General features: G+C 39.2%; 3 protein-coding genes across 3 annotated transcripts in view; 2 read left to right on the top strand and 1 right to left on the bottom strand.

Annotated features, from left to right (window-relative positions):
* LOC145500342 (glutamate receptor ionotropic, kainate 2-like) overlaps positions 1-24522 on the top strand; it is a 230248-nt gene that overhangs the window by 93704 nt on the left and 112022 nt on the right. The gene's annotated exons all lie outside the window — the stretch shown is intronic.
* On the top strand, positions 1007-8989 carry LOC145500409 (uncharacterized). Its single transcript, XM_081479929.1, has 6 exons — positions 1007-1135; positions 1256-1351; positions 5768-5935; positions 6426-6527; positions 7113-7269; positions 8078-8989. Exons 1-6 carry the CDS (start codon positions 1133-1135, stop codon positions 8179-8181), a joined length of 630 nt encoding a protein of 209 aa, XP_081336055.1. The 5' UTR covers positions 1007-1132; the 3' UTR covers positions 8182-8989.
* The window catches only part of LOC145500352 (beta-1,4-N-acetylgalactosaminyltransferase 3-like), a 33093-nt gene continuing 29126 nt past the window's right edge, over positions 20556-24522 (bottom strand). The window contains exons 3-4 of the mRNA XM_081479866.1: positions 23417-23561; positions 20556-22230 (exon numbers count right to left, since the gene is read on the bottom strand). Of these exons, the coding sequence (XP_081335992.1) occupies positions 22082-22230; positions 23417-23561 (294 nt within the window). The 3' untranslated portion in view covers positions 20556-22081. The remainder of the gene's footprint in view (positions 22231-23416; positions 23562-24522) is intronic.

Genomic DNA, 24522 nt, shown 5'->3' with positions numbered 1-24522 from the left:
GTGAACTGATCCTTTGTTGTCATACATCTCAGGCCCGGGCTTAATAAAGTCATTCAAGGAAGGACGTAGCTAAACTACAAATTTCAAACACAGGATTTCGTGACGTTGGATATCATTTTTAAAATTGTGAAATTTGTATTCAAATCGTTCAACTGACAGTTCCCATAGGCAACCCCAAAATAAACAATCCCTAAAAATCTAAAGTGAAATTGGTTTATCGTCGTGAACAGTTAGAAGCTAGAGCCAAGTTCCATTACCTTTAAGAAAGCGCTTGATTTTATTTGTTTGCGTCGACTATCTTCATTTAGTATTTCTTACTGTACATGTCACGTTCGAATACCGCGAATAGGTCACGCCAAAACGCAGACCACGCAGACTACAGAGCGTGCAGGCTGAATACTTTTCTTTCTTACACTTGCTTGCGCCTTTACTTATGACTCGCATTCTAAGCCAACAATGAATATAGGACTTCAGCTGGAGCTGGAAAGAGGTCTTTAGGTCAGCTGAAGCGGGCAAGTTTCCACGAAAAGTTGAAAAAAAACATGTGGCGTTGAACATAGAAAAAGAAAGACAATTGTAATTTGGACATGAATATGGAAACTCGACTTATATATATCACTTTTCAACATTTTGATCCTGTTTGATAAGTATAGGTCACGTTTAGCGACAGGTATCACGTGCTCAGAGCTGAAACATGGAAAGGAAAACTTATTTCGAAGAGCTGAAACGAGGAAGAAGGAATGCCAAATGAAGAACAAGACCTTTCGACCGTGTTTTCTTAGTGTCCATTGTTATCTTAGTATACCATCTGAAGATGACTAAATCACGGGACTCAGTTCGTTCGAAGGAATCAGAACTTGGGAATGTCAGGAGTTGTTTTTGATACTACTGCTTAAAAGAGGTCCCCGGGTCAATTGACTCTGTGATACGTTCCGGATGAATAGAGCTGAAACGGTAGAGATTTAAGATATCATTTTAAGAACAAGAAAATATCGGACACGCCACCAAATGGTATATAAAGAGTTGACTTGTGCATCTGCCTTCATACTCGGTGGAGTAGTTGGAAAACTCTGCTCTAAGAAGCAAGAACTTAGCTGGAGCCTTTCCTTGTACAAGCCTGTGAGAAGCCGACATGGTAGGTTTACTACAGAATTATTGCACTTGTCAGCAACACGAAAATTTTCAATTCTTTTTCGAAAAACTTAGACGCCAAGTCATTTCAACGCTGATATCATTTCTCTTTTCTTTTCTTCAGGATTTCAAAGCCTTTATTCTGTGCTTTGCATTCTTTGTTGTTACTGTATCAGCGTCGGCAATTTGCAAGTGTGCAAAAGAGGAAGACGAACCTAAGGTACATAAAAGATTTCATTTTGTTTTTCTGTAACTTGTGCATTCTTTAGTCTCACGGCAAGTTATTCGTAGAGGAATTCGAGCCGATCTGATTCTGCGCTTTGCGTGGGCTAGAGACGAGCCGAAGCCGGTAAATAAATATTAAGTCCCTGTCCATAAAAATGTAAAATAACTCGGCAAGGGTCGAAAATTCGATTTCGCTCATATTTTCATGGTAGATAGCCTAGGGCATGACAAAAACTACTGGATAGTTTTTTTGGCAAAATATCCTTTTATTTTAAAGAAATATGCATATTACCAAATTCCGTTAAAGTCGTCATTTAACGCACCATTTTATTACACAAGTTTGAGAGCCTCGCATGCAAAACCACATCATTCTTCCGTCTTTAAAACACTCAAATATTTTTGTGCAATGTTTAAATGTGTACTGGGTTGATTTTAGGGAATGTTGCGTTGTCTTTTTGGGTGCAAAATAATTAAATTTCGAAGACATGTATTTCATTCACTTAAAAGTACTTCGTGAATATAATTAATTTTCACCATGTGCGAAACCTTCAAATGGATCAAGCTTCTAGTAGTTTAATAGCAGAAGGATGGTCTACAGACTCCTGTAAAAATGTCTTTGGGCAAATGATTGTGAGCGACGCCAGAGCTTTTCAAAGTACGTCAAAAAATGCAAATATTTGACCATCAGTCGTCAAATTTCAATTTACGGGTTAGACGTATATTTTAGCATGCGCCACATGACTTGACCTATGTTAAGTTGAAATAGACACACAGCTGATAATTTCGAAATGTTCTAACCTCATTTGCTGTAAAAGGCAGGTCCAAAGCCGATTTGACGTGTTTCTAGTCGATCTCTCACCATTCGTCACACATAAAGCAGAAGTTTGCTTTTGTTTACATAACGTCCGATGTACATCGCCATCTGGCAACTTATTTAACGGTCGAATACCATGAATCTGTGACCCTCTTTCGACACATATGATCACCACTGCATCTAAGTCAAAAACGGCTAAGTCATTTGTAGATAGTTGCTTGCTTTGCACTACACCAAACTATTACGTTTGATCATCATGGTTTGATGGCTTGAATCCTTGCTTGCAGTGGTTCCTTGTTCATCACGCAATGCTGTCATCCCATTTTAGGGGGTAGGGGTAGGACAATTTCTATCCTAATAAGTAAGGCTCCGTAAGGCTTGGAATCACTGGGAGCACACAAACGTGTTCAGTAGGATGAGATTGAATTAAGAAATGAAAAGAATGAATAGTTTACCGTTGCCCCTGTTGTTATCTTTTACTCGACCACCGCTACCTACATGCCCTGCGTAATACTGTAACGCTAAACTCATGCCTAGGTCTTTTCGCGCTATGCAATTATTTTTGGTTTACATGTAATACAGTGGGCTACCCTCAGGGAAATGGGTGGTGACCGCTTAATGGGGCTAGCCGCTTAAACAGAGGTTGGTGTATCTTGAATATTTAATTTTTCACTGTCGGGCCATAAATTTCTTGGTGAACATGGAGTCAATTCAAGACAATCATGATAGACGTGTGTTTGAATTATCACTCGTCATGCACCTTCAATTTCAGACTCTTATCTGCCATCGCCCTTTCCAAAACAAAGTTCTTAAATTTTGGGTGGCCGCTTAATAGGGGTAAAGACAATAACGAAACCCTTATCGGAATGACCAAATGGTGGCCGCGGAGGTAACCGGTCAATAGGTGTTTTATTTATAATATTTTATTGACGATAATTTTGGACTGTATTGACAACAGTCCACCATTTTCTGTTACATACCAATGCCTCGCCACTAAGCAAACAAAATACGCCAAATAAAACGGCATGGCCAGGGCTATTTACTCACGTAATTACTAATTAAATTTAGTCTGTTTTTCTCACGAATTAGACACGTTGTGATTTCCTATCTTTATTTCAGCTAGTTCTTGCTTCATTGATGTATAATTTGTTTATGGCGATTTTCTTAAAATTCTAGTGAGTACAGGCACTAGCTTTATCAGCTGTTGTCTGAAACGTCAGAACGTACAACAAACGTGATTTGAACCGACGCCACGTACACTATAGAACACGATTATATAAATGTACACATATTATTATATATATGAACAAACAGATGAACAATGATTAAATTGTTTCACTTATACAAAACAGATCAAAATGTGCGGCATATGCCGTGACAGCATTGCGTGACGAACAAATAACGGCTGTAAGATTGTGCTGCGCCCACGCTTATCAACAATGGTCAGCAATCGATCAAACGCAACATTTTGGCGAAGCGTAAAGCAAGCAACTATCTCCAAATGACTTAGCCGTTTTAGACTTAGATGCAGTGATGTTCATAAGCGCAGAAAGATGGTCACAGATTCATAGTATTCGACCAATAATAGGTTGACAGTAGGCGATGTACATCGGACGTTAACCTTGTGTAAACAATAGTAAACTTCTGCTTTATGTGCGACGAATGGTGAGAGATCGACTAGAAACACGTCAAATCGGCTTTGGACCTGCCTTTACCAACAAATAAGGTTAGAGCATCTCGAAATTATCAGCTGTGTGTCTATTTCAACTTAACATAGGTCAAGTCATGTGGCGCATGCTAAAATATACGTCTAACCCGTAAATTGAAATTTGACGACTGATGGTCAAATATTTGCATTTTTTGACGTACTTTGAAAAGCTCTGGCGTCGCTCACAATCATTTGCCCAAAGACATTTTTACAGGAGTCTGTAGACCATCCTTCTGCTATTAAACTACTAGAAGCTTGATCCATTTGAAGGTTTCGCACATGGTGAAAATTAATTATATTCACGAAGTACTTTTAAGTGAATGAAATACATGTCTTCGAAATTTAATTATTTTGCACCCAAAAAGACAACGCAACATTCCCTAAAATCAACCCAGTACACATTTAAACATTGCACAAAAATATTTGAGTGTTTTAAAGACGGAAGAATGATGTGGTTTTGCATGCGAGGCTCTCAAACTTGTGTAATAAAATGGTGCGTCAAATGACGACTTTAACGGAATTTGGTAATTTGCATATTTCTTTAAAATAAAAGGATATTTTGCCAAAAAAACTATCCAGTAGTTTTTGTCATGCCCTAGGCTATCTACCATGAAAATATGAGCGAAATCAAATTTTCGACCCTTGCCGAGAAATTAAGAAATTGTCTGATTTTTACAGGCAGGCACTCTTAATGATTTCCTTTTGTTTTTCAGTAATTCATTGTTTTGCAACTAAGTTCTCCTCCATTCCTCAAGAGATGCAATTCGTACAAGAATTCCATGTGTTTTTCTAGCGGGTAAATTATTATTGCAAAAGGAAATGGGGTTCGGTATGAAGAGAAAGATCTGTCTCACATGCACGTGCAACAGTTTGTCGACGTAGCCACGAAAATTCAGAATTCTTCGTTGTTCATAAACTTGTTGTATTCAAGTTTATTCTTGCTCAAGGTCTGTAACGACTTGGTCTTGTTTTAGGAATGATTCGAATAGAGACATTTAAGAAGTGGACATTTCAGTGTTTCATTTATGACGCGTGCCGCTGATCATGCATTCTGCAGTCGCGGTAAATATCAAGTTTCAAAAGCACATGGTCTGCTTTTGAGTTCGTTTTAGTGTGTTCGAAGTTCATTGTTAGTGTCGAGCAGGATTTCATTTCTTATTAGCGGAACAAGGCACGAAAAACTTGTAAGTATCGATCGGTTTTCATTTAGCTTTCTTATCCTTTGTGATTCAGTTGTTATTTTGGTTTACTTAGCGGATTTACGCATTTGATTTCAGTGAATCGTTGTTCATGTAATAAAAGACGTTTGCAGTTCAGCGCATCTCTAGTTTTACTTGTTGCCGCTTTCCTGTAGTGAACATTGGGTTCCTACAAGGTCGAAAAAGAAGTTTCTTTTTAATCAAACCCTGGCACGGGAAATTGATTCTTGCGCGCTTGGACTTTTTATAAAGTGTTTGACCTTTGAAATCAGTGAAAGGACACGAAATCAACTTTTCTCCCTAGATACTGTTCCAAATTTTTGAAAACAGGCCTCTCAAACTGTGGCAGATAAAACCAAGTTTGATAATAAAACTGTTTTGTTGCAGAAGATGGTTTTAACGATTTGACTCTGCTCGCAGTTGAAATACGGTAAACTCAAAAGTGAAACCTACTCGAGCATTTCTTTCCTATGATGGTGTTATTCATCATGCAAAATAAAATGGTTTCCACTTTTCGGGTCTGTGGATGAATTAACTGTTTACGAAAGCTCCTTAGCAGAACTTGCGCGTCGGTATGCGAAGACGAATTTTTAATCGAGAGGAACGAGTCCGTAGACTAATATAGAGGTTGTGCGACAGTAAAAGCAAAGGTAGATGGAGATCATCAATCTTATTTGTATTTTTTTGAAGGATGCGGTATCAAAGTACAAACTTAAAGTGAAGGATGGAAATACGGAACTTGATGAAAGTATTGAAATCGACACCGAGAAGGAAACTGAAAAGTTCCACATTCCAGACAATGGCAATACCAGTGATTCAGCCCCTGGAGAGGTCGATGTTGTTTACGATTTTAAGTTGGTAAGTAAGAGGGCAGGCCTGGGTAGGGTAGCATAACGGTGTTGGGGGTGGAGGTGGGGTCGGGGGGGGGGGGAGTTAGTGGCATCATTTAAGATAGATTTTAACTACTTCTATCAGTCCTACCTACCTACCTACCTACCTACCCAGCTGTCTATCTACCTATCCACCTACAGGTACTAACTTGCCTGTCTACTAATCTACCCTCTTAATGTGCCTGCTTCATTACTTAGTCAACCACAGTTACTTTTTTACGTATTTAGTACCTTTCCGCCTCACTTAATCTATTTAGTGATTTGCTTCCTCAGCCTTCTTGCAGTGGTATCTTACTCAGTTCAAACATCATACAAAATCCACCATTTACCTAACTCAGGAACCAAAAGCCGGCAGACTTACTGACTAAACAGCTGGCCAACTAGTTGCCTAAGTAATTAACACCTCGCCCACTTTTATATGCCATGTCTCAATTTTTTCCTCTTTCCTATTGCCATAGAACCTGGTCATGCACAGATTGTCCAATCAGAAGGCTTGTTTTCTGAGCAACTTCACTGACAATATGCCGAAGCCTGCCGACCTCAAGAAACTTCTTGATATGGTAATTGACACTTGATTTGTTTTTAAGGCATTCAGTCCTGGGCTATTGTAGATCGTTTCGGTTTAGCTGAATAAAGTCAAACAAGAGCCATAATTACCGAGCGTTCTGATTGGTTCTTTCTTGGTTAGATTTTTGCCATATGGACCGTTTCCATGGCAGCGGTTATATACAGTATGGCTCTTGAAACTAATGATTGATTTGATTTGATTTACCGTTTTAAAGGCTCCTGTTTTATGTGCCAAACAATTTATAGACATTGCGATTGCCTTTTATTATTGTTATTTTTTTGCACTTCTTGTTTTAAGAAAAATGCATGTAGTACATACAGTTTTTTTCAGTTATTATCACTGGTGGAACTAATGTGGTTTTCACCGGCTGATATCGAAGTAAACAAAGAAAGTAACATTGAACTGTGTATGACTTTTTTTTTGTATTAATTGAGTTTACTATTCGCGATTGACAAATTAGAAACAACGGTTATCATAATTACAGTTGATTAAATAAGTCTCAAACAAACACCTACCCCATATTTAAAATATATATTAATTGCTATTAGAAATACTAACAGTTCCTTCTTGCATTCAGGGCTCTTCACAGAAAAAGCCTGAAAATAGAAAGTACGACTATGTAGTTGATGGCGCTGTTAATGATCGCTCGTTTCTGAGTGATGAAATGGCTGACCTGTGTTCCAAGCTGCCTATCTATCGCGTCAAGACTGTACTGGCGGAGGAACCTCCGAAACGTAAGTTAAACTGTTGTTTCCTACTCGGACTGATAAAGATCATTAAGAATATTTACCAAGAGGTAGTCTAGACAACTGTTCACCAAACTTCTCCGAATGGTATAAATTCAGCCCTCACAAAAGGGGATAGAGAATGTATGGCAGAGGGCTTTCTTAAAGAGGTAAAATGCGTTTAAATAATCTCGTATGGGGTTTAATTCAACTGTCTACCTGAAAGTCTAAACTCATTGGATCTCTAAAAACAAATGATTGTTTCTTGACCGTTTTTGAAGAACGGTTAAGGTTGCCAATTTTGAGTGTTGGCGTTTTTTACTTTTTCAGTGCGTCTCACAAGAATATTAAAAGAAAACGTTTAGGTTGTCGAATTTACGGTTATGTTTACGAGAATTTCTGTTCAAGAATATAATAGGATTTCCTAGTACAGAGAAGTGAGTCACGCATATTAGAGGAATTAAACACTCAAGATCGTTTTCAAAGCACTAACTAACTCCTGGAATTTAAAACCGAAACAATGGAGAAAAGTGCTGAGCAAGAGGCACCGAACCGGTCATCAAAACGACCAGAATGTTTTGTTGATCTATGAATTCTTATAATCTTTAGCGTACAGTTTAATCTTCAGTGTACAGTATATACCGTATTGTCTTCCAGCATTAGCTTTTCCAGAACATCTAAGAAAGCACTTAAGGGTAATGGGAGATTTTAGAGATAGGAGGAGGGTGGAGGTTTATTACGAAACGTAACTTCCAAAATAATGGGAATGAAAAGGGATTTAGCCATGTTATCCGACTGTATTTTTATTGTGTTGCAGGACAAAAGCGCCGAACCTGTTGGTATCGGGTAACAAAAATCACAATCTGCAATGGTAACGGCTGCCTTATAATAAGGATTTATAGGTTGATAGGATGCTGGTGAACAAAACCTCCTGACTCACTTGTATAACCGCAAGATATTTTGAAGGTGGTTAGAGACAGGTCTCATAGTACTTGTGTACCTCGTTTAGTGTTACTTTCAAGTCTTTAACTTCTGAGAGCATCATTTGATTGGAACTTCGGTGCCCTTAATTTTGTTTCGCAGAAACGGCTTTTAGATTCCTTACGGAGTAAATATAGTTTAAATCTTGAAAGCCATTACAAAATAAGAGCAATCAGAGTAACTGATGACCTGGATTACTGTTGCAACTAACCATGAGAACATAATGCAGAAACTGAGAAACGAGTTTTGTCAAAATAAAAACTTGAAACAACTAACGATGCTTTCAGTCCCAGGCTGATGCGAAATGTTCTTTCCAGGTTCATCGCAAAATTAAGAATCGATCTTTTTAATCTATACAGAGTAATTAACTCGCTGCTTCAAATCATGTTTTCTGTTTAGTTGCGCCGCGTCTAAGGTCCGTTAAGTAGCAAAATTATAAACGAAAAGATTTTTCGAAGAAGCTTTTGATTTTGATGTGTGTAATAAACAGTTGTAGAGGAAGTAGCTATAAATAAAGCCACTTGCTTGGGGAAGAGATGTGTGTGTAGTTCATTTCTATTGTTTCTGTCCAGGGTTTCCTAGATTCACGCGATTTCTTTTGACCCCACAGTTGTTACACTTCGAGTAACATGAACACAGCAAAAGAATTGGAAAGTCTGATCTACTTCAATTGGTTAAGCCTTTTAAAACGTCTCTTGCACTGGATGACATTCAATTATTAGATCATCAATTGGAATTTTGTTTCAGGGTGTTCTTTCGTGGGAAAGAGAGCAAAGTTTTGTTTTGTTCTATTAGCCAGAGTGCGTAACAAACAACAAAACAACTAGTGCTAGTCGGATTGAAGACGGAAATCGTAGCAAGTAAATTGCTCTCTTATGATCTCGTTGTACCATTTGTGAATTGTTCTCTATTGTATGGGGGACGCCTAGTGGGTGGGTGGGGGGGGGGGGAAGGGGTCGTGCATTAGCATTCCACTTTGCTGCCCTCACAATTCACATAACACCCTACTGTTGACATTCCGAATGACACTATATCAAGTCGCCTTTATTCTATTGCCCACATTCCATACTTTATTTTCTGGAGGCGGTGTAACTTTGTTATACTCAACAGCACGTCACCTCCGATTTACATACATGAAAACAAGACGAGGTTAGGCCTCGTTTTCTTTTGTTCTACGAGGCTGATTACGGTTGAATGAACCCCTTAATTACCAAATGTTGGAAAAGCTTGGGGCGGCTCTGATTGTATAGCAAGGGAGATATGGCCAATATGAACTGGGTAACATTGCAGTTTGTATTGCCCTCAGTAACGGAATATTGTATTCAATATTACCCTCGTTAACATATCGACACTCTTACACAACCTAATCCACCTACTGGCAAACAAGACCATAACTTAAACCTCATCAAATCCAATATTTTCCAATTTTTCATTGTTTTCCACTTTCAAGGCCCTCCAACTTTTATTCCTTCAAAACAATCCACAAATCATCAAAAAATTCTCAAACATTGACTGTGCCAAGGACTACAAAACTAGTTGCGGAATTTTCTCGACTGAATGAAACCCGGGCGAGATTTTTATGAAAAAGTGCTGAAAAGGCATTTAACCAGACTGCCTCAACTTCAACGGGGGTGTATTTATTTGCCAAAATCTCTATATTTTATATCTGTCTCAGATAGGATGGGCTCCTGCTTTCTGTGTAATACTAATTGGAAAGCCAATGTATGTAGTTTCATTCAAGACGCCTACCTAGTTTACGAGAACAAGACAATTTTATGCCGGTCGGGTGTCTAGAAAGCGAAGACACGAAGACCCCCTAGAAAACGAAGACAGAGGACCCCTCGAAAAAGAAGACCCCCTCGAAAACGAATACCTCGTAAACGAAGAGCCCCTAGAAAACGAAGACGGAAGATCCCTCGAAAACAAAGACCGCCTAGAAAACGAAGACACGAAGAGCTCCTAGAAAACGAAGACTTGAAAATGAAGACCCCTCATAAACGAAGACGCCCTCGAAATTTTATCCGTGAGGCGAAAGATCGAGGGCACAACGCTTCGTTCGGTCACGTACTGATAATGTTAAATTAAACTTAGCAGAAATTCAGATGAAAATTAACTGGTCTTTTCCCTGTAGAGACAACTAAATAACTTTTACGGAAGTCATTGTGATGAGTCTTGCCAGGGTGTTACGAAAACTAAGACCCTCAAACACGAAGACTTGAGATCGAAGACTTAAGATCGAAGACCCCGATCAAAACCGTCGGCGAAGTTAGTACTGAGCACCAGTAAAGCTTTTAAATAGGACATTACATTGAATCACGCGCGTTGTGACCTCCTAGAAAACGAATACAGACCTTCTAGTAAACGAAGATGGAAGCGTGGCCTAGCTTTTTCCCCGGACGTAAACCGATGTAATGCTGCGTAAAGCTAAGGTTTCCTCGCGTGAGGACCAAGGGTTCTGTGACGGATCTTCGCAAATCTTGGAATAATGCTTTGCAGCTGCTTCGAATAAAGCTTGTCAGGCTAAGTGGCTGTTGATCTTCGAATAATATAATACTCCTGGATTATTTTGCTTACATCGTTTAGCGTTTACCTCAGTTGAGAGCTGTTATTACCCAGGCAATGAGGCTTTTTACTTGGGCGTATCCCAAAGGGAGCCCAAGTTTAAAATTGCCCTTCATTTTTGTTTGCGTTCAGTCACAAATCGCCGTCTGGTCTCTAAAGCGCATGCGTCACCTGTGCATGCGTACAGCACATGGAATTTACAGAAGTTGTCGTCGTGAAAAGTTAGCCCGGATTCCATGATTTCTGGGGCGATGAAATGATATACAAACGAACACACCGTTCGAGGTAGACCAACACTAAAGGACATTAAGCGTTTTCGGAACGGGTCGGTCTGCAAGCCTTACGAGAGATCAATTTACGAGCGAACATTTTGAGTGAATTTATCAAGAATCATGTTATGCCAAAGGAGCCATCAACCGGGGCTATCAACTCTTCAACTTGATAAAAAGCATCTTCATAAGCGTCATCGTATGATCGTGAACCAAGTAGGATCCCAGCACGAACTCAAGAACGTCTGAGCAACAAGAGCAGAAAGGTTAGAAAATAGACCATTTTACAGTTGCCTGCTCAGTGACATGGCCTTTGTATGGCAGCGAGGCAAGAGTTGACCTTGTTTTGATACAGACCTCACTGCTTTTGACATGTAAATGCACCTAGTTAGCATCAGAACAACTTGTTTTACACAACAAAAGCAGTGAGGTCTGTATCAAAACAAGGTCAACTCTAGCCTCGCTGTCATACAAAGGCCAGGTCACTGAGCAGACAACTGTAAAATGGTCTATTTGTTTACGAATGTATCTGTTCGAGTACACCTAAGTAAAACGCGCCGAGAAACTTCGTTAAATATAATAAAGATAAAATCTCGAACTAAACGATATTCTCTCGTTATTTTCTTGTAACAGAGTTATGTGTCTTTACAAGAATGAAACCCATGTAGCGAATTATTGTACATTTAAGCTGAAAGAAGCTAATGTATGTTGACCCTAGCAAAACAATTCTTGGCTTGCACTGTCACGCAATCCTGACGCAATGAAAAAATTATTCGAAAACCATTTAGTGGATAAAATCAAGAAATTGTGATGTTATAGGAGATTAATAAAGATGACACTACTCTAATTTTTAAGTCTGTGTATTTTCCCAAACCTCAGATATTCGTCGAAATATTTTGCACAAATTTACAGAGCCCAGTATGGAGGCGCCATGTTGGTGTACCTCCACGGTACACCAACATTGCGGCCGGAAAATAGTGTACACCTCTGGAACTTACTATGGCTATCTAGGCGACTGATTATCTGTACTGAACAAACAAGCATTTACATAAGCACTTTTCCTAATACTTTAACTTCTGAATGGGCTAAAAATCACGAGATAAGTATATGTTTCTTGACAAACGCGTTCGTAGGTCTATGTCACGCACCGCCATAACTTTGAAATTTAGAATGTCTCGCTTGTTTGAGAAACGCAAATAACAACGACAAAGGCTAAGGAAAATAGACTGAAACGTTTATAGGCTGATATACAGACCTTGAATCATTTCACGCCCTAAAGACCTGCAAACGAGTAATAAGCTATTAATCGATTCCAAGAAATTTAATGAAAGGCAGAATAGCTTGGGCACACATGCATCGATTCGAATGAATTTCGTACGACTTCAAATACAGAACATTTAATTAGCTCAATTGTAATGTCGCTAGTGCCTCTCACTACATCGACTGCCCGGGTACACGCAGCAAGGCGTCTAGTTTGACAGGAAGTCACGCCAACATTGCAAATTCATGTCGGGTGATAGCGTGTGACGGCGTCATGGCTCGAAAGGGAATGTACCCTCGAAAGGTCAACAGGCCATAGGGATGTTTCGGCGAAAAAAATAACAGAAGACTTCTTGTTTGTTAGATTGGGTACGATCTCGAATGATGTCGACGTTTCGGAAGTTCAAGCTTCCCCAGCTGGTAAGGACTGACAACTGACAACGGAATTTACATAAGCTCCCGCGCTGCAATGGCCTTCACACAGCAAAAAATGTCACGTAACCCGTAATTCGACGGTTTTATACATCAGTTTACGTCCAGCGTCTTAATTTTCGTAGTACGAAAACTAAGACAGGGTCTTAGTTGTTAGTTTTTGAGGGGTCTTAGATTTACCAACAGCCATACTCTTCTCCGATAGACGAACACAAAATATATAGAAGCATCGGCATGCATGTTATCTGCTCCCACGAAAACAACACGACAATAACAAGAAAAGAAACAAGATGGGTTGATAAGACAGGATTTCAACAGACCCGTAACACGATGTATGTATACAGTTTAATCACATTCAGTGATTTGAATCAACATTTCATCTGAATTTCTGCTAAGTTTAATTTAACATTATCAATATATACGTGACCGAACGAAGCGTTGTGCCATCGATCTTTCGCCTCACAGATAGAATTTCGAGGGGGACTTGGTTTTCGAAGTCTTCGTTTTCTAGGGGGTGGTCTTCGTTTTCGAAGGGGTCTTCGATTTCGAGGTATTCGTTTTCTAGGTGGTCTTCGTTTTCGCGGTCTTCGTTTTCTAGCTAGGGGATCTTCGTTTTCGAGGGGTCTTCGGTCTTCGCTTCAACACATCCGCGGAAAGAAACGGATTTTCCGCTGACCCGCCGGTGCAATACTCTGAGCATTTTGGTCAGCTGTGACTGCGTGAAAGATCATGTGAGTGGCCACGTGACCTGTTTCCATTTTAGGATTGCTGTGTAAAACCTAGGCTCGATTTCCAGCCGTTTAGTGAGCCCGCGTTCCTTGCCCCACACCACGGCTGGATCACTGGTATACCCTTTGTTTTTTTGGACCAATCACAGCCAAGCCTGCTTGAATCGAGCAGGCTTCCCTGTGATTGGTCGATTCTTTCACTTGTTTAACCAACATGGTGGATGTCAGTGCTGATGAGTTTCTTCTGCTACAAAGTGTGTTTTAGAGCGCTTTCTCATCGACAAATTTAGGCAGACACAGCAGAATGCCATTTTGAATTTGTGAAAAGGAAAAGATGTTTTAGTTTCACAGCCAACGGCCTCAGGAAAATTCGAAATTTTTCACTCCTTCCTGATCATCGTCGATGTTGCGTAGATGAGCTCTGCTCGACTTGCTTATGCAGGACCGAGCCAGGTTCCTTACTTCAACAGGTGTACAAACAACTTTTATCGGGGACGAGCAAAATAACGAAAACGTTACACGGAAAAAAGGAGTTGAGGGCGGTTTGTTTCATGTTGTGCTAGGGACCTCGGAGTCGTTTATAGATGTAACAGATGGCGATCCATATCTACAAGTGCAACTTACAAAAAAAGGCTTCGGCTGAGTTCCATTAATGAAGGCCATTGTATCCGACACTGCTAAGAATTAGAATGATTTGTTTTAAATATTTGTCGTAGTTGATTCCAAATTAATCTTAAGAAAACACTGTATATGAAATGTGGGTTTTATCAAGGCAAGTTCTGACCGCCCACCACAATGTAAAACACTTAACATAATTGCGTAACACCTTCTGCTAGTTGAAAATAAAAGGCTCATTGATTTTTATGTTTACACTGTCTTTTGATATTGCAGAGATCATAAATGACAAATATATGTTAGAAATGTACCTCAGTTTTGGGCCTTAATCTCTGTAACAATGCAATCAAAATTATCCAATACTATCATTGTATTATATCTCAGTTTAGTTCAACACGGTTTATTTAGTTGTGACAATTCTTTTTTTTGTGTAACACCAGTGCAAATTACACATCGCAATTCTAGATTGTGATTGGCTAAAAGAAAATAGGAAATTTTCTAAGCCAATGATATCACATAAAATGATGACGAAACTTTATTGCGGAAACTTTGAAAAAAGTTTTCTCGAATGAGAAAAATGGCTTTAAGAAAGATTTTCTGGCATTTCCTCCAGGCGAATTTTTTCATGTTTATATTATTGATAAGTAATCATACGGTTTTTCTCGTTCAATTTGGAATTAATTTGCACTTGTGAGTTTTTCAAAAAGCTCACTCGTGCAAATTAATTCCAAATTGAACTCGAAACCGCATGATTACCTTTCCTAACATGGTATAAAGTGATTCGATCTATTCGTAGGGAAATTAAAGTGCGAGCTGGAAGTTAAATCAAACAGTTTGTTTTTCTTCAAGTGGAAAGGCAGCTTTATAGACTTTACACGATAACAACACATACATTGACGCAAGAATATTAAACCCTGCAATAATTAAACAATGCAATAAATAATTTTGTTTTTATTTTCAGCTTGGAGGTACTGGAGATGGAGAGGGGTGCTGCCCTGTTAGGGTCAAAGCCTCTGTGAGTTTTCAACTGCCTTCTGGTTACAAACTTATTGCTGCAGTTCTTCAATTGTTGGTAAATTTCCAAAGGAAGAAATAATTAAATTTAGGGTTAGAAAGGAAGCTATATGTAGCTACTACTGTTGTGCAGCATCAGTGAAAGTACTTGTTGGAAGTGAATGGACCTTACAACTTGAAGGGATAATCTTTGTCAACTTTTACATAATTATACTATCAAATATTAAATGCACTGTGCGGGGCTCAAAATAATTTTCAGAGAGTCTCCGGACATGATGACTGGCCAAATTCATTTTACCTCGGTCACGTATCGTTTCTGGGCGGTCCAATTTATTAGATAAATAACCCTTAAAACAGGGGCCCATGAACCAAACCTGGCGTTGTATATTTCCAAAAATGTAGTTGCTTAGAGCTTATAGCACTTCAAGGCACTAATTGTCAACAATAAATTCAAAGTATGCTTGGATTTTAAATTTATCCATGCCTTAAACTCATTGCTTTGCACATCTTGCAGTCTTACGTTTTGAAATAGTTTTTGATTGGAAATTATCACTAAAGCCCTCTTTACACGACCCCGGGTTGCTTTTTATCCCAGGTTGAATCGCCACAGCAGGTAACCTTTTCGCAGTCAAATGTTTATAAGCGTTTACATGAAACAGTAGTCAAGCCGGGTCAGGCCCCCTTGCCGGGGTAACCCTTGTCGAGAATCGGGTTGAAATTTCTTCAGTTCTCACATGTAAACAGTGGGCCAAAAGTTAACCGGGTTGGTGCTTTCAGTCAAATAACCATGTTGTTTGTTTGTTCGGTTTTTTTGTTTTTTTCTTTGGGGGGGGGGGGGGGGTAGGGGTTGGAAGGAACCCACCATTCCATTATACTTTCTAGGGTTTTTGTTTGTCATCTTTCTAGGCCATGTTTTCAGTTTTTGATCAGTAAAAGGCTGGCTCGGGTCAGGCTCGAAGCAAACCACATGCTATTACAGACTGACAACCCGGGTTGGTGTAAAGTGTTTATTTTTAGCACTCTCTGCAGTGATTCAACTTGGGGTAAAAAGCACTTCGGGTCGTGTAAAGAGGGCCTAACAAGATTACTGAGGCTAAGTTTTCTTGCCCACTCAACCAAACCACCAAACTTAAGCAAAGTTACTTTCCACAGGCAATCAGACATGGGTTTTTCCCTGTTTTTTTTCCTGCCTTGCCTGCTAACACTACGCGCATTCCCTTTTTGGCTTAGTCTGTGGTGCATGATGTGAAAGAAAATCAACATTTTTCTCTCATAGTGAAAGAGGGACCTACTCGTAGTCTACATCTTACTAATAGCAAGACAAAGTGAATATTTTCCCTATGCCTGTGAACGTCTACTGTTCAAAAGAATGGTTTCACACTTAGTTAACCAAGTTAGGGCCTCTTTACAATGAGAGAGGGTTACCGTAGCAAACGGGTCACCCTAGCAAGTGGGTTACCCTAGCACTCACACACTTCCTCTTTTTCTCTTCGTTGCGTTTACAAGACAGCTAGGGTTACTCGGGTAGGTGGGTTACCCTATCTGCATGCAACGGTTACCCTGGCAGGCGGGTTAACTTTTTCCCTTGTTAACACTGCAGGTAGGGCTAACCCGCCTACCCGGGTTAACTTTCTTTTGTTTCCAGACCCTTTGAGTGTAAACTGCGCATTAAGTTGTCCCGGGTTGTAGGGTTACCCTACCTGTCAAATTTTGCTTGTAAACCCGGGCATTTTGTTTGCCCTCCAGCTAAGGTTAACCCGCGTGCTAAGGTAACCCTCCCTCCTTGTAAACAGGCCCTTAATCAGCTCAAGTCACAATAATATCAAGAGTTAGATTAGGGTCACATGTTTTAGGCCAAGCTAAGGAACATCAATAACACTGCTGCAAATAGATAAGTTCTTTATGCAATATACAGTTATTTATACATGTATGATTGCAATGCGAATTTTTTACGTTATTGATCAATGTCCACTCTTCTCAAGATTTTGAATATCTGTAGGCCCAATAAGATGGTACAGCTTTAAAATTGCCGCATATACATGTACATGTACATGAGACAAGTTCATGCGACAAATTGTTTCTTGCAACTGTGACATGGGTCACATAAATGATGCAGGGGTTTAAATGTTTTAAACCCTGCAAAAATTGTAGCCCCAGACAATGCTCAGTGGCGAAAGATGTATGAAACCTTTGCATATTATGCTATTTTAATACTATTTTTACTGTATTTTCATTCTGTTTGTATACTATTTTTGCGCTATTTTTATGTTGTTTTATACTATATTACTGCATGCCATTTCTATGACTATTTTAAAGCTATTTTTATATATTTATATTGTATTTGACATATTTTTTTTCATATATGATCCACTGTAATTTTAAAACTGTTTCAAGTACTTTTGAAATATATTTTAAGACAGTGGATTTAAATAGTGTTTTAAACAGGTTTTAACACCTTTAGAATCAGTCGAAAAAAAAAAAATTAAAAATATAATTTTGCACCTATTTGAAATCTATTTTTTACAAATACTTTTAAAATTGTCATTAAAACTACTTTTAAAAATAGTCTTGCAGGTTAAAAGCTGTTTTTAAAACTATTTGTATCCTGTTTTTATTCCGAATGCTGTGTTCCTTGAGAGGTTTTTAAACTAGTTACAGACTATTTTAATTATATTTTTAAACTTAACAAAGGATTTCGAGTTTTAGAGTTTAAACTATATTTTTAAAAGGTTTTCAAAATGCATTTCAAAGTTTGTTTCAATAGTGTTTTCAACAGGTTTAAACACTACTAAAATCAGTTGAAAAATACCTTAAAAATACACTTTTCACCCTATTTTAAATATATTTCATAAAATAGGTTAAAAACAGTTTTTAAAAGTAGTATTTAAATACATTTAAAATAGTGTTTGGTGTGGTAAAGGTCTTCTTTACAGATGATATGGCGCGGTACCAGAATCATATCAGACATTGTAGAGAAGAGTTTCCGGGTTGAAAAGAAGCAAAGGCTTACCACCCGTTATTTCAGCTGCGTGAACTGCTGTAAATGATTTAGTTTTCTCACGTGGGCTTCTAAAACACTGAGTGGAAGGAAATTCAGTCAACAGTCCGGGTAAATTAACATTATTGTTCTGACCTAGGTTGTTCAAGAGGTGAATAACGCTATGCACAGGATGAATTATTATCCAGCGGATAGCGTGGTTTATTTTGGCAACACTTATCCACTGGATAGCGATTTATCCGGTGGATAGCATTACCCAGCCTTCGAACTACTGTGGCCAGATGAATTGGCTTAAATCCTGAAATTTCGAAAAAACTAAATAGGCCTTCTCTCAACCTAGTTCCCGGGGCTTTTCAATTTCAAAGTGGAAAGCCCTGGGCACGAGGCTAACCTTCCCTAAACAACACCATAATACGTTTCAATGCGTAGCCCAGTTCTCGCTTTCAGGTTTTTTTTGTTCTAATGGCGTTGGCGTACAGAATACACGTAGTCAGCTTTTGCTTGAGTGCAGCGTGTTGCTGAGTAAAACTCTTACTTCTGACTTAAGACACCAATGGAAACCATATTACAGATCAGAAAGAGAGGAAAAACCGATGTGAACTAGTAACTATTTTCCTGAAACACCAGTAATTATGTAATTGTTAGTGTTGAAATGTTCTTGCTACGGAGAGAGAGAGAGGGTAGGGGGAAGGGGTCGGGTGTCTGTGTTCAGCACCCAGTTGAGGTTAAGCTCCATGATTAAGTGAATACATGGACGGCCCCGAAGGAACATGAAGAAAATAATAAGGATCACAAGGCTTTGATTAACCCAACGGGCTAGTTTGAGGCGTGGAGGGCTCGATAAATTTGAGGCCTATTTAAGCTTCGATGAATTCAAGCTTTCGATAAATTCAAAAGTTCAAATTGCTAAACTTCGCTGAATTCAATAGTTCGATGAATTATCTGTTTTGACCAATTTATCGACAGTATTGGTGGACCTATAAAGAAAATGGACACGTTTGGTAAAAGAAACTTTAAACGTATTTATTACATTGAATTTTGAACACTACTCTTACAATACAATATTTTTTATTCTACATTAAGATACTTACCCAGAAAAACTCTACTTACATTACTTTACATTACTTACGTTACGCTACTAACACTACTCTTACCGTACAATATTTACACTACTTACATTGTTATACTTACACTACTTACAATGCAATACTTACATTACCTACATTAAGATACTTGCACGGAAAACCTGTTCTGACATTATGTTACATCACTTACGTTACGCTACTTACACTACCTTTAACATACAACATTTGCACTACTTACATCTGCTTATTAGTTGGCAACGGTCCCAAATGACTGAATTCTTACAAATGTGCTCGCTGTATGCTCCCATTTGAAGTGTGGCTAGAATCGAAAAACTAAAGCAGATTTGGTTACATCAAGATCTTCACAATGTTTTAGTCTTAAATGTTTACTCGGGCAGGCAGGAGTTCTCGCCTCCCATGATTTGAATATTACTAGATTTGTTGCTCAGCTGGATTAGAAGTCTTAGTCGCATCATGTAATTTATTATTATTCATTTGCTGCGTATAGATTACTTCATAGAAAGTGCGACGTATGGATTTTTATTCACGAGTTGCAAAACGTTGGAAAAAGAACGAGTGAGCGCAGTGAACGAGTGAGTTTTCCAAAGTCTTGCAAAGAGTGAATAAAAATCTGTACAAAGCACTTTCTATGCTGTGATTATGATTTGCTTATTGTATATATAACGAGAACTAAACATATCCTTTAAATCAGTTTTAGTTTTCTCGATACCATAAGCTTACATGCAGAACAGCAAAAAATTCAAGACTGATCTAAATGACCAAACGTAATGAAAAACAAATCCGCCTTCCAGTTCAGCAACAGGCGGACAAAGGGCCTACACAGGCTTAAATATAATACAGTGGAATTCGTAAAGACGTATTATGAAAGCTTTTCGCTTGTCCCTAATCACTTTCAGATTCAATCATGTAATGGCGACGCTTCGCGCTGTGCAAAGACAAATTCGGACTCTGTCAACTTACACAGTTAATAGAAATGTTGAATGCTCCTCCTTGAATGTTGATGGGCTCGTGATGTTAAATTTACTTCCTTGGTTTCTTGAACGGCTATTGATTCTGAAACTGAAGTATTAGCGCTCGAGATGTTAGATACAATCCGCTGCTGTTTTTCCGAAGGTGAACTAAAACGGGAAGACGAAGCCATGTTTTCTAAACACAAACTTCAAGCGGGCGCTGATTTCAAGACAGCGGAAGCCATTTAAGTGCTTAACTCTGATTGGCTAAGTGATTCTTCTCTGGACGGTAATTGGTTTTATTAAATCCATTTTGAAATCACTGGTTATCCTTGCAATCTGATTGGCTCTCAGTGGTGCGATTTATTCACCTGTCTGTTGCTGTGAATAAACATAGTCAAAATACGCCACACTGCACAAAATAGTGCATGAACGAATGTCTTGCGAAGCCGGTGCCAGTCCCGCCATCTTGGAAATATCTTAAAACAAATGGCGCTGCAAGAACTTGACAAGGTCCTGAGTATTGAGTCCTACGCCGAGGTTACAAAAAGAAACGGAGATGATAACGAGCTGGACCCCTTAAAATCGTGCCATTGAACGGTATTTAAAAGAAAAAAAACGTACTATCCACTGGGCATCGTGCACTCGAGGGAGTTTCACAACTCAAAAGAAATCGATCGCAGAATTACACAGGGTATGCACCTTCAAATTCCTTCTCCAAAGACAATGAAAAGTCTCAGCCTCAACCACAGAAGAAACGTAGGCCTTCCATAATTGATTCAGGCGACGAGAATTGCACTTTTATACCTGAAGTAGACTATTTTCGACTTCAGATCAGAACTGCTTGTTTCTTTGTCATGCTCGAATGAGTTTTCGTCACATGACATCGTTTTGCATACTAAATTAGACGTAAAGGCGTTTCCGGTTCCGCTTTTTTTAACAAACCGGCTACTGGAACGATACACCAAAAATCTAAAATTTAAGGCGATAAAATTGTGCGATTTCAAAATGGATTTAATAAAGTGGCAATTGAACTTCGTGTCGTGCAATTTTGGTCTGAAATCATACTTGTGATTTCAAATCGAACTCGCGCTGCGCGCTCGTTCGATTTTGAAATCACGCGTATGATTTCAGACCAAACTGCACTCCACTCATTTCAATTACCATTATATATTTTTCACATGTGAAGAATGCTATAACGAAGCTGATTGGACGTATCGCTTTTTTCACATGCAAAAAATATAGCACACATAGAAATCTATTTGCAAGGTTTATTGCCTAAAATTCTCGCTGTATATACAATGAATTACTTTACGATACATTGCGTACGGGCACTACTGACTAACGTTACATTCGCTATAGTATACGACAGAGAACAAATTACAATATATTACAATGCTTTACTCACGATACACTTTGGTTATTTACTTTCGAGTGAGAGGTTTTCACTTAAGTGTCGTGGTATCAAAAAACTGCCCAATCATTGGTGAACACGTTGCTTTCATTTTCGTGACACAGAAAGTTACCATAGCAACAATATGACCTACTAAAAACATCCTTAACTATAGCTTTAAGGGCTTATAATTCAAAAACGGCATGGTATAAGCTATAATCTTTTCTGTTTCAAAGGTAATTTTTACCTTCAATTTCAAGCCAGTTATATTTTGTAATATTTGAGTTCTTTTTGAGAGTTCAGACTTACAAAAGGAAAACTTGTCGTCTGCATCATTACACGGAGAATTCTTTGTAGCCAGGTTAATTTTAAAAAATTAATCATAGTTTCGAGATCGATAATTTTTACATTGTAACACACCTTTTTCGTACTCGTTAAATATCCGGTAGGCCAGGTACATTTACTCCGCAAAGCAGAGCGCTCCAAACACTCCAGGCGCGGCTACACCAGGCGTTAATTCCACTTCTTTTGTTTACTGTGATAATGATGATAGAGGCCTGGGTACTTGATTCGTTCCACTTCCAACTTGGCGTTAAAAACACGGTCCAGTAGATCCCAGTCTTCCCCGCCCCATTTGTATTTGAATTTCTCAGTGTCCATTCCTTTGGCCGAACAGAGTAAAAATGAATCAGAGTTGTATTTTTCCTTAACTTCCTGTCCCTCTTTCCCTTTTTTTACTTCACGCCTACTCCCTCGCCAAATTTTCCCTCGCCCCAACCCTCCACTGTTACCAAATCCAAGATGGCGACCTTATACAAAAGTGTGCACTCGCGCGGCAATATTACACCTGCACTGCGGGCTACATCGTCTGACATTTGCAACTCGCTAAAATAATAAAAGGTGATGAACACCGAAAGGGAGCGGATTATCGACAACAATAAGTTATTTAAGGAAGAGTTTTTTCTATATATATCTAGGCCATAGTGCGTGAAAAACCGCCCGCGCATCCTCTGGCGGCCTTCCTAAATTGAGTTATTTGCACTCGTCTTGTACACGCGTTTTTGGTACTTTAAGATAAGTGACTGACTAAACAAAATATTGGTTTCCGTAACATAACAGTTACTTTTCTTTGCAGCATCGTGTAGTCTCTCCAATTTCATAGCAATCCCCCTTGCAAATTTTACAGCCCAGTCCATGCCTTGGGAGCGTCAATGTTTCATACTTAATTGCTATGACGTATGATCTCTTTGTAGTGTGCTTACGAGATAATCAATCAACTTTATTTAAAGAGAGGGTGACTCATGACAGTATAAACTGATAAACTAGAGGCCCTTTGTGCTAAAAATCTACGAGTAAGTATAAAATAACTAAGTGCAGTACAAAGTATGAACAATACAAATTTACAATATATAAAAAGTTCCGATAAAAAGTTACAAAAAGAATATGTATATACATAATTCCAATGATTTAATATTTCCTAACTTTGATAATATGATTAAAATTAAGCTAACTATATGCATGCAGTAAAAGAACAAAAGTTAAAATATTAAGAGATTGTAAAACGGTCAATATTAGCCTTCCCCTCCTTTACGTACTCGATATATTTGCGTTTAAAAGAATTAATGCTTTCGCTGGATCTTCTTTTTGCAGGGAGGAAATTCCATAATAAAATTGATGATGTTAAAAAGATTTTACCCCCTTCCGTTTCCTGTTATACCTGGGTAGTGTAATGTGACCATAATGGTTTTGCTTTGCGGCAATATTGCAGTTCCAGCTTTGTCCGGCATCAGGACTATTAATTAAGTTGTTCTGCTTATCGCGTCCCTAAACAAATTGAATTCCACTTACCGCCAACCTTTCTCCAGTCAGACTTGTATATAGCAAGCAAGCCAAACCCGTTAAGTTCCCAGAAGCCTCTGTGATCCGTAGACGAGCCGTCACAGTGTAAACGACCAACCACAGGGAAAAAGGCAATCCGTCCCTCAACGGTGTTCTGAAAAATTAAAAGACACAAATAACGTACAAAGTTGAGCATGTAGAAGTGGTACAACGAGTTCGAGTCAAACTGAAAAGCTAAAACAACTAAGATGATTCAACCTTGTAATTAAGCATTCTACGTTTTGTTTACGAGTCCGTCTATAAAGCTGCTGTCACCACACATCTGTTAAACAAAAGTTTACGCTGGCACCACAGAGTATGGTTTAAGACAGGATACAGCAACCACAAACATTCTTTTGGTCACCGAAAACGCCAACAGGACACCATTAGCCTGCGTAGCGGTCGTTTCCTTTCCAGGAGAGCGAGAGGTGAACAAAACGCTCGGAGGCACAAAAAGGTTGAAGGCGCCCTTAACCTTTGCCTGGCACGAATCCTGGCTCGAGTCCTAGCTCAAGACCCAGTTCAAGTCCCAGCTCGAGTCCCAGCTCAAATCTCAGCTCGATTCCCAGCTCGAGTCCCAGAATTAGCCCCAGCTCGAGTCCCAGCTCGAGACCCAGTCCCAGTCCCAGCTCGAGTCCCAGCTGGAGTCCCAGCTCAAGTCCCAGCTCGAGTCCCAGCTCAAGTCTCAGCTCGAGTCTCAGTTCTAGTCCCAGCTCGAGACCCGGTCCGAGTCCCAGCTCGAGTCCCAACTGCAGTCCCGACTCAAGTCCCAGCTCTAGTCCCAGTTCGAGTCCCCTTTCAAGTCCCAGTTCGAGTCCCAGCTCTAGTATAAGCTCTGGTCCCAGTTTGAGTCCCAGTTTGAGTCCAAGCTCGAGTCCCAGCTCCTTTTCCTAGTTCGAGTTTAAGCCTGATATCCAGCTTTAGTATAAGCATGAACAGGAGATGTTGGAGAAAAACATGACACTACCGAGGCAACTCCTGGTTCCCTTCCCTCATCGTTCTCTCTTTCCCCGGTGAGCAGTAATTTCTTGCTTCTTTAGGTGACGCATTCTAACTATCGTTCTCTTAGGACTCAT

This window comes from Orbicella franksi, chromosome 10 (genome assembly GCF_964199315.1).
Source record: "Orbicella franksi chromosome 10, jaOrbFran1.1, whole genome shotgun sequence".
Lineage (NCBI taxonomy): Eukaryota > Metazoa > Cnidaria > Anthozoa > Scleractinia > Merulinidae > Orbicella > Orbicella franksi.
This window is presented reverse-complemented; position numbering and strand designations above follow the sequence as displayed.

Coding starts and splice junctions, on each gene's coding strand:
- LOC145500409 (XM_081479929.1), top strand. Junction 1,352..5,767: donor AAGAGGAAGACGAACCTAAG/GTACATAAAAGA, acceptor ATTTTTTTGAAG/GATGCGGTATCAAAGTACAA. Junction 5,936..6,425: donor TTGTTTACGATTTTAAGTTG/GTAAGTAAGAGG, acceptor CTATTGCCATAG/AACCTGGTCATGCACAGATT.